This window comes from Haliotis cracherodii, unplaced genomic scaffold, assembly GCF_022045235.1.
Source record: "Haliotis cracherodii isolate W230 unplaced genomic scaffold, xgHalCrac1.p SCAF_1, whole genome shotgun sequence".
Taxonomy (NCBI): Eukaryota; Metazoa; Mollusca; class Gastropoda; order Lepetellida; family Haliotidae; genus Haliotis; species Haliotis cracherodii.
In genome coordinates, this window is record NW_027266264.1 from 13,282,606 (window position 1) to 13,293,972 (window position 11,367).

Genomic DNA, 11,367 nt, shown 5'->3' on the forward strand with positions numbered 1-11,367 from the left:
GCGAGGCGAGGTGAGGTGAGGTGAGGAGAGGTGAAATGGGGTTTAACATCGCGTCCAAGATTATTACACTTAAAAAGTGTCGTGCAGTCACGGACTGATGACGATTAATACTGCTAGCCCACGGAGATAACATGCCGCAGTTAAACACAGTATACTGACTCCAAGTTGACGGATGTGAAGATTCATGCATGTGATTTAGCCGTTAATAACACTCGTTATTCTTCATCAGCAATACAAACTCTAGCTATATGTACGACTCAGCATGCTTAAAAACCCAGTGGAACTACGTTAAATACAGATATTGGGGTTAAATACACAAATCATATTCTATTCAAATATGATGACGCATCTTTTTATGACATGTCAAATACAGGGAACACTTCCTGGTTGATAGAAATGCGTTCTTTTCAGTTTACACTGGAAAATATCAACATAACACGGGGAGCATTTAAGCTGGGCATACAACTGTAAGGAGAAGGGGTGTCACGACGTAGAGGTAAGTGCGGTTCTAGAAAACGACATCTTGCGTCCATTGCATCTGAAACAATATTGTAGTGAGTGAGTTCGGTTTAAAGCCGCTTTTAAAAGTGTTCCAGTTATATCGGGGCGTGTCAGCTTAATGTGGGAGGAAAGCCCGAAGTGATGCAGGTCTCAGACGTTGACGACTTCGGTGAAACCCGTGAGCACGGGTATGGTGCTGACAAACCTAGAAACATAATCGGGGCGAACCAGTATTCGAACCCACAGTCATAGGTTTCTGGCGTGCCCAAGGGACGCAGCTCTGCGTCAGCGAATTGTGGCGCCTTAGACGACTGGGCCACCCGTACTCCCGAAACAATGTTATAAATATTTGTCTAATCATAATTGGGTAGATTTGGATGAATCATATAAATACTTTCTTGTATTACAAAATTCGAAAGGATTAAATGAAATGTCTGTTAAAACATGTAATACTGTTTTGGCAAAATGACTACTGCCAAATCATGACTAGTGTATGTAGTGATTAACTTAAAACATCAAAAACAACAAGCATTTTCCTTACCAATCCTCAAAGTTTAGATGAAGACAGCAAATGGATTGATTATGTTATCTTAATTCAGTGACATATATAATTAATGATTAGTATATTTAAAAAGCTTGTACAGTATGCAGTTGTTTTGATATCGCTTCCTTTTGATATTGAGTACGTGGTGTAACCGCATTCCAGTTACATCAAGACGTATCATCTTAGCCAACTCTTCAGTGGGAGGAAAGGCGGAAGCGATGTAGGATTTAGACATTTTAATTACCATTACCCACCAGCTGTCATGGCGAATCTAGAGGATAAAACACAGTCACGATCATAAATTAATTACCACCCCTTAATTAAGGTAAGCAATACCATACAGAGAATAGCTGTGCCTTTGACAGCTGGTCAACCACCCCCTCCCTTAAACTATGTGTTAGCTTTCTACGTGATAGACACAAAGTAAAGTATGACACATAAATATTGTGTTAAATAGTTGTAGGTTTTTATTCCGTCTTTTGTTGCATTACTATAGACACTTTTCATATTCAGGATACCGACTCCACGATGGTACAAGACGACAACAACACCATATACCTACAACAATATGACGACATGTACGCTTTGAAATACCTACCAGCCATAGTGTTTGTAGCTATTTTGATGTTGGTTGGTGTCGTTGGCAACTCACTGGTCTGTTACGTGTATCTGTGCAAGTTCAAACCAAGCACAACAAGGTGTTTCATTGTAACACTAGCACTTCTGGACATTCTGAACTGTTCCCTAAGCATGCCCTTGAAGATCGTACACATGAGACATCATGCCACGTCCGGGTTGTATGGCTGCAGGTTTGCCACGATTAGTCTCACATTCTTTTCGTTGGCATCCGCAGCAGTTCTTTTACCAGTCGCTGTTGACAGATATTTGAAAATCTGCAAACCATTCGCCAGCCAGATGACAATCTTCTACGCAAAGGTAGGATGTGCGGTGGCGTGTACTGTGGCTTTACTTCTAACCATACCCCCTGCCATTATCCATGGCCCTACCATTCATCCACTGCCTCACGCAAACGCCACATTTTGCTACCTTTCTGACGGAGAAAGAGGAACTCTTCCCCACGTGATATACTCTGGTGTTCAGATGCTGTTATTTGTAATGACTGCAGGGGCTCTCATTGTCATGTACACATGTATATGGCATAGGGTGTACAAACAGAAGAAAGCCTTTCGTCAAAGGGCAAGAGCAGGCTCTTCTAACATGATGAGTCCAAACCGTAATTGTACACAAGAATCTACTAGTGAAACGGTTACTACTAGCCCAAATGTTAACTGTACAAGTATGAATGAAACTTCAACGATATCCCAAGAAGGCAATCAGAGCCTTGACCCCCAAAAGGATTCCAGTTGCTTGAAGACGGAACATGAACAGTGTGCATTCACGAGCCCTTCAAGGAGTGGACCAATTCATGACAAGGGCGTTACTACAACCCTTCACCAGGAATATGTAGTAAGGAGGATGACCCTAATGTTATTCCTCATAAGTCTCATGTCTTTCGTTAGCTTCCTGCCCTACCTCATTATTACGGTGACTGTGTCAAGTAATAAGAGCTTTGCAGAAAGACTGACTCTTATTTCAAGTGCAAGTGTCATCATATTCGAAAGATCCTACTTTATCCAGAGTGCATGCAACCCATTTATATACAGCTTTTGTAGTGTGAATTTCCGCCGTGAGATGAGGAAAATGTGTCGATGAGCGCCAGATGTCATGCTGACCATGATTCTGTTGAAACTGTTTTGTAAATTGTATGACTCAAGATCTCCTATTGCAAACGAATGCTATACGATATAAGGGACTTACTTTTTGATATTCACGGGGTGTCTGATTTATATTTCGGCCACTGCTTCAAAATATATATTTTTCTGACAGGAGGAGCCGAAAACTTTTTTACAGGACATCCAGCATCTCTACTTGTTTCAGGAACAAGTTATTATTTTCTTAAACATCCGAGCCCTCGCCCCAAAATCCACTGTATATCAAATGGTCCATTTCACATGCAACTATGGTCATCTATATGCAACGAGATGGGATGTTTTGTTCGTTGTCAGGTCTTATCCATTTCTATAATTTATATATGTGCGAAGTTTTTATGCAATTGCTACATTATTGTGGAAAAGTATTTGACAGTATTTGAAGGTTATTTCTTAACGATGTTTGTGTCACAGACTTAACAGCACTCTGGACAATGCAATGTTAAAGAATTGTAGCTTCTGAACAACATCCCTTTTGTACAGTGTTGAGAACATATCGTTTAGGAAATCTGATGTAATCCATGCGTAACAGCGGTCAGTTGTACCATTGCCTTAGCACAGCATTTCACATTATGACATTTATAGCCTTAATCTATTTTCATATTTAGCCATGTCTGTAATCACATCCATAAGCCCCATGTACAGGGCAACGCCATTGTCTCTTTGTCTGTCTATCGTTGTCCAATAATGTATATATATGTTTACATCTTTACTGTTAGTTAGTCTGGTATTCCGACAGCACCTGTATGTACAGCCGCGAGAAGGATATGCCTGCTTGCTGGACTTCACTTGTAGTTGTTGAGTTGGAATCTCCGCTCGACATATTTCTATTAGTAATTGTATTTGTTTGTTTTATTGCCGACTAAAGAAGTTTGGACTCAACGTATTCTTCGTCTTCAATCTGAGCTATTTTCCCTGTCACCATACGCGTTGACATTTGTATAAAGTTTAAACATGATATAAATTCGAGGCAGTAATAAATATATTTTCAGCTTTGGACATTTACTACAAGCTACTAACGCGTATGTCAATCGACATGATAAGTATACTAGATGATTATGAACATTTAGGAAACGTCTCTAAAAATGATCCTTTGATATCTCCTGTAGAAACCAGTTCTTCGTGCTTGTCGTATGAGGCGAATCAGTTGTATCGCTTGGTCAGGCGACTTGGTTGAGTGAGTGAGTGAGTTAGTTGGGTTTAACGCCGCTTTTAACAGTGTTCCAGTTATATCGCGGCGTATCAGCTTAATGTGGGAGGAAAGCCCGAAGTGATGCAGGTCTCAGACGTTTACCGCTTCGTTGAAACCCACGAGCACGGGTACGGTGCTGACAAACCTAGAAACATAGTCGGGGCGAACCGGGGTTCGAACCCACAATCATAGGTTTCTGGCGTGCCCAAGGAACGCAACTCTGCGCAGCGAATCGCGGCGCCTTAGACGACTGGGCCACCCGTGTCCCCGCGACTTGGTTGAAACGCATGTCATCGTTACTCAACGGCGTGGATCGTTGCTAAATATGAATCACCGGTTTGTCTTGACCAGATTCAATGATTTACAGGCTGTACTAGTGCTGAGTGTAGTGACAAACAAAGAAACAACAAACAAACAAACAAACCGTCAAACAAACAAACAGAGTATTGGAAAATATTTTTCAGATGCTACAATCATACAGAAATGTCCATAGAATGACAGTATTTACAACAGCACTAACAGATAGTAATGTACACGTGGGGATTCGGGTTAGGGTTGGTCCCAGGCAACCGCTGCTGTTCGTAAGAGGCGAGCAAGTGGATCGGGTGGTCAGGATCTGTGGCTTGGTTTACTGCGTTACATCGTACCACGATGGTTGGAGTGGATTTGTGTTTACGATATCAATCACCAGATTGTCTGGTCTGGTATCGACAGGGCGCATCCTTATAGCTGGAACACTAACACTAACACTCACGCGCACACGTGCACACACGCACACGTGCACGTACACACACTCACACACACACCAGGCTACCCCAAAGCCACAAATAACGGATCTTACGTTTTCATTGAAGTGAATGCGTGAGCAAATGTTCAGTTGTGTTGCAGCCAGCGCATTCAGGGTGTGTTGTCAATAATAGAACCTGGATCAGAATGTAAGAGAATGAACCACGGGCACGATCAAAGCTGTAGGGATACAGTGTCAAACAGGAATATCATTCTTTGTAAACATCACTCGTTTATATAATTATGCTCTTGGCATGGGTTTCAAGTGGAAACAAGACCGCCTCCGACCCGTAGTCAAGTGGATAGAGCGTCCGCCCGGAGAGCAGAAGGTCGGGGGTTCTGTTCTCTGGCCGCGTCATAACAAAAGACGTTAAAAGATGGTACTTGTTGTTATCCTGCCAGGCGTGCGGCTTTAATGGGATAAAGCAAGGACTTGTGAGTGAATGAGTGAGTTTGGTTTTACGCCGCTTTTAGCAATATTCCAGCAATATCACTGCGGGGGACACCAGAAATGGGCTTCACACATTGTACCCATGTCGGGATTCGAACCCGGGTCTTCGGCGTGACGAGCGAACGCTTTAACCACTAGGCTACCCGACCGCCCCCAAAGACTTGTGAGTATGCTGTGTCCAAATGGTGTATTCATGTTAAACTACATGATCTCAGCACACACATATGTGATTCAGGAAAACTGAATTATCTCTGTTTGTACTTTTCAAATTGATGAAGGTCTTAATTGGTTACATGGACATCCAGTTATACATCCATCTTCCAATCGATATCCCGTGGTGTAACCAGTTATACACCCGTTACCATCTTCCAATCGATATCCCGTGGTGTAACCAGTTATACATCCGTTACCATCTTCCAATCGATATCCCGTGGTGTAACCAGTTATACATCCGTTACCATCTTCCAATCGACATCCCGTGGTGTAACCAGTTATACATCCGTTACCATCTTCCAATCGACATCCCGTGGTGTAACCAGTTATACATCCGTTACCATCTTCCAATCGACATCCCGTGGTGTAACCAGTTATACATCCGTTACCATCTTCCAATCGACATCCCGTGGTGTAACCAGTTATACATCCGTTACCATCTTCCAATCGATATCCCGTGGTGTAACCAGTTATACATCCGTTACCATCTTCCAATCGACATCCCGTGGTGTAACCAGTTATACATCCGTTACCATCTTCCAATCGACATCCCGTGGTGTAACCAGTTATACATCCGTTACCATCTTCCAATCGATATCCCGTGGTGTAACCAGTTATACATCCGTTACCATCTTCCAATCGATATCCCGTGGTGTAACCAGTTATACATCCGTTACCATCTTCCAATCGACATCCAATGGTGTAACCAGTTAATTTGCCTGAACTCAATTTTATTCTGATCAAAATATATGATCATTATATATTAGCATGACATGATATGAATTATAGTTACATGTAACAATACCACTGCAATGTGCTTATTCACCTGAGCAATATGAAAGCTAGATTTTAACGTCACTTTGAACAGCAATTTGCGGAGCTTTCTATGACTGGTTATCCGTGCCCCCGTCATCTGAGTATGCGAGTAAATGAATATTATTTTATGTCAAGGTCAGCAATATTTCCTCATCTTTAAAAATGAAAATTCTAAATTCCAATGCTGGATATCATGAGAGAAATGGAATTGTTGAGCATATCCTTTCTTTGGAAGCAGTTACCAATATAATATGCCGTGTCTTACAAAAACCGAACACCTCGATATTCCCCAGAATATTGAATGCGTCCCCTACTCAAACTTGCTGTGTAAAGACAACTTGAAAAGTCCTGACATGATTACGATTAATGCCCCCCCCCCCCCCCCCCCCCCCCCCCCAACACACACACACCCAATGACAATCCTAACATCAAGGCTTACTTTGGATTCCACGATTAAAGATTTCCGCTAGGCAAATGTGCACAACGTTTGACAAAAGTGTTACACGTCACTCAACTGAAATTCTGCTCGAAGCGACACTGCCCGTTGTCACTCTTGCTCCGTGAACCGAGGAGTGAACACTGACATTGAAAGTTAGAACTCTTAACTAGATTTATATGGAATTGCATGAAGTATCTAAACTATAAACTCACAGACATATACTTGGTAACAACTCACGTTTTTTTAGCTAACCCTCACGCGCTTCTGACAGTTATTGCAAGGACAAGGGAATGCTGATTTTTAAAAAAAACCATTATGCACATTTCTTTCATGACTGGTGGCGACATCAACATAACCGGAAGTGACGTATATTTTCGCGTCAACCACCCCCTTTCCCAAATCAATAAAACCCCGACGTCCCCTAAAAAGAAAAAAAACCAAAACAACAAAAACCAAAGAACAACAACAACAAAACCACCCCACTTGGTGACAGGAGTGGCAGAGTTGTCGAAATTGTTCTTAAATCCCCGTGTTCGGACTCCGAACTACGATGGAGTCTGATTCAGGGATGGTACTTTAGGAAAAAAGAATAAGGATACAGAAATCTTTAAAGTTTTTAGAAAAAGTATGATCCAGGATGTCCAAGGGGATACCCGGTCTCACATTTACATTTATAAAGTGAACATGCGTCATAAGCCGCAGGGTTAAAATGAGATAAATGTGTTATGACGTCATACCATTCCAGCATGTCTCACGTCGCCGGCGGCTCAATGAACTCAAGTACGAAGGTTGCTACGGAAAATGTTGGAATATTGTTTTTGCGTTTGCATTGTCGATTTGAATTGACAATTTCTGATTTTCTTTTTTTTCTTTGAGATTTAAAGGGGGAAATGTAAACATTTGTTTTCGATGCCCTGACATTTTAACATTTGAAACCTCCGTTCCAAATGATCTGTCTAGGATTTGGAAATGTGATTTCTACGTGATCACGTGAGCGCGAGCCCAACCAACAAGACACGTGCATGATGTGTTGTGATGTCATTATTTTTTCACTCAATAAATGAAAAAATCAAATGAATACTACAAGGAATCTGTTTTGTCTTTTCCCCATTTTGACTCCAGCTAGAAACAGGGGTGACATGTAGTAATTAGCTGTAATTGAACCATGAAGATTGTGTATTGGAACAGTAGTCACAATGTGGAAGACACCCTTCGCTCTTGTTGGGTAGTCAATACAGTAAAGACAAAACACTTTCATTGTACAGGCCAGGTTGCTGATTTGGCCTTCAGCAAGCCATGCTTGTCGTTAGAGACGAAAAAAACGGCTCGGGTGGCCAGGCTGCTGATTTGGCCTTCGGCAACCCATGCTTGTCGTTAGAGACGACAAACCGGTTCGGGTGGCCAGGATCGCTGACTTGAACATCAGCAACCCATGCTTGTCGTAAGAGACGACAAACCGGTTCGGGTGGCCAGGATCGCTGACTTGATCTTCAGCAACCCATGCTTGTCGTAAGAGACGACAAACCGGTTCGGGTGGCCAAGATCGCTGATTTGATCGATTACTTGCCATCGTATCACAATTGCTTATCACAACTGGATTGTCTTGTCCAGACTCAATTTGTTGCAGACCGCCATTATATAGTTGGAATATTGCGGATTGCGGCGTTAAACAATAAGGGAACTAAACATTGTATTGACATTAACGGCAACGTCATGGTATCACGCAAAAACCGGGTGTCATCACTATTTGATAATGATAATCATTCATAGATACCAGCTCATGATACTGTCCAAATCGTTAGATGGACTTTGCTTGTAGTACTGTAACAGATTTCTAATGATTGTGGATTATTTATTCAAATGCTTTTTTGTCGCTTTTTTTTATTATACATTGCAAACTGCTTCCGTCAGCCACATAGAATTGTGTCATGGGAAACATATCTATTACAATATATAATAAGTGTACAATAAATATGTAAAAATCGGTGAGTGAGTATGGTTTTACGCCGCTAATAAGCAACATTATCACACCAAAATGAGTGAATGAGTGAGTGAGTTAATATTTAAAGTCACATCGGCACTATTTCAGCCATATCGTGACTTGAACAAGTTAAACATTTATATTATATATAAAAACCTGTCGCCGTAGGACAGTACAACAATTAGCAATATATCACAGATTATTATTTTAAAATCTAATTTTAGAGCAATAAAACGATCAAATTAAATCAGACGACACAGTATAAAAACGGGCTGTAGATCGCCAGCAACCAAAGCTAGGCCACCATACTAGGGACCATGGGGACATACAGTACTTCTGCTACCTACATGGTCCCCAGCAGGATTTACACCATCCCTCGGGCTACTGGCGATGATCAGAAAGATTAGCCAAACAGTTAAAATCAACAAAAATGCTACGATTAAAATCACAGCAAAATGAAAAGATACTTTGAATGATACCGGACTTACGTACCTTCCCAGGGGGACAATTGTTTTACGATACTTCAACCCCCTGTGAAGATACAGCCACTAACAATCCAAGTCATGAATTCAATTTACCAAATTAAAATCACTTTCTATATACTATACATATTATAATCAAAATTTATCTATTAATTCTATTTCTTTTATAAAACCGATGAGTAAATGAGCACTGATACTAAAAAGATCCTTGATGGACGAAACTTTGAAATATTTATCCCTTGTAATGGAAAAATCAATACAGTCAAGCAGGACCACAAACACTTCAGCATGCATTGTTCGTTGTTTGTTTGGGGCACTCAGCAATATTTCGGCACTATGACGGTGGTCTGTAAATAGTCGAGTCTGGACCAGATACTCTTCAAGTGATTGATATCATGATCATCGTTCTGCGCAAATGGGATACGATGACATGCATCAACCAATGTCTGACCACAACATCCCGTTAGTCGTCTAGCAACGACAAGCAAAAACTATGCTATTTGAAGGTACACTAAAGAAGTATGTATAACTATGTAACTATGTCTTCACTTTTAAATGATTTCAGAATTTCCTGCTGGATCCACACATTCATATTACAATGAATATGTCGCTCTTTCAAAATAAGGTATAGAATGTACGTACGTTACCCTTTTTTAGATAACACCGACTGCGTTATCCAATCGGATGCTTTTAAACTGTACAAAACAAATGCAAGCATGGAATACTGGCGGTGATTCTAAGGGCACCTGTCACATCCTTCTAGAGCTCCTACTTGCGTCCGGGATTCGAACCCACACTGCCAGTGTGAGGGACCTAATAGACAGCACACAAAGTCAGCGATCTAACCCACTCAGCCACTGAGGCTTCTACAAAAATGAAAGTCCGTCTAGATCACGTACTATGTGTGCCCCTCTGACAAGTGTTTGATATACGTGTATGTGAATATCACAAACACAGTGTCAGGCAAACAATTACATGGACTTGCGTGGAGGTTACAAATATATTACACATGCTTAGATTAGCAATGTTCTCATTTACCATTAACGACTTTAAATGTGATCCGTCAGTCACTTGATTCTCTGGACCTGTCAAGATCCGGGGTAGAATATGTCTTCAGCAACCCATACTTGCCGTAAAAGGCGCCTATTATTGTCGTAAGGGGCGACTAACGGGATCGAGTGGTCAGGCTCGCTGACTTGGCTGATGTATGTCAAATCCCTGGAATGTCTGGTCCAGACTCGATTATTTACAGACCGCCGTCATATCGTTGGAAATGTTGCTGAGTGGAGCGTTAAGAAACAAACAAACAAAACAAACTTGATTCTCTGGTTTGTTCACAGGTCGCCGTGGCGGTAAAGTGAGATGAGGTGAGGTGTAATGGGGTTTAACGTCGCAAATTATTGCACTTATATAGCGACGTGCATGCACGTGTGTGTGTTTGTGTGGCTGCTTGTACTAGTCCGGACTGATGCCGGTTAAAAGTGCTAGCTCATTGAGATACCATGCCGCAGTGTAACATGAATACCCCACTCAGACACAGTATACTGACTCCGAGCCGACCAGTCCTTGTTTTAGCCCCTTAATGCCGAGCGCCAGACAGGGTAACAACAAGTATCATCTTTTAACGTCTTTTGGTATGACGCGGCCGGGGATCGAACCCCGGACCTTCCGCTCTCCGGGCGGACGCTCTACCACTATACCACGGAGGCGGTCTGGTCGCCGTGGCAGGAGTACTGATGTGCAGCTTCAGGCAACAAAATTTTGATGCAAACTGTGTGAGAAGATGGTGCTACCGGACAGGATGGTGCAGGACCCTTTTCGCGAACACCTGGTGTCATCACTGATCTTTAGTGATCCATTCATATCGTTTTCACAGCTAGTTTGACTCTAAAACCCAACGTAAACAGTTGCGGTTGGTAATACAGACTGGAAATGACGAGTTATATATCTATATTTGTCATATTCAAATACAAACGAAGCTGTATCGCAGATGCATGTATTTGAGCGAGTTTGGACAAGAGGAACCAGAGACTTCTACCATGAGAAACGCTCAACATCCTCTCCGTTGGCTAGTGTGTATAAAGCATCTGCCCGGCGAGCGGAATGTCGGTGGTTCGATCCCCGGCCATGTCATACCAAAAGACGTTGAAAGATACGTGGCACTCGGGGGCCAAAACAAGGAGTTGATGTAAG

The 11,367-nt window shown here is 42.0% G+C and overlaps 1 protein-coding gene across 1 annotated transcript; it reads left to right on the forward strand.

Annotated features, from left to right (window-relative positions):
- The first annotated feature begins 447 nt into the window (after window positions 1-447).
- LOC139473106 (type-1 angiotensin II receptor-like) lies at window positions 448-2,758 on the forward strand. The gene is made up of 2 exons (XM_071255631.1): window positions 448-496; window positions 1,559-2,758. Exon 2 carries the CDS (start codon window positions 1,574-1,576, stop codon window positions 2,756-2,758), a length of 1,185 nt encoding a protein of 394 aa, XP_071111732.1. The 5' UTR covers window positions 448-496; window positions 1,559-1,573.
- Window positions 2,759-11,367: the final 8,609 nt, after the last annotated feature.

What these genes read in the sequence shown, in the direction of transcription:
- LOC139473106 (XM_071255631.1), top strand. Translation starts at nt 1,574, where the DNA reads ATGGTACAAGACGACAACAACACCATATACCTACAACAATATGACGAC.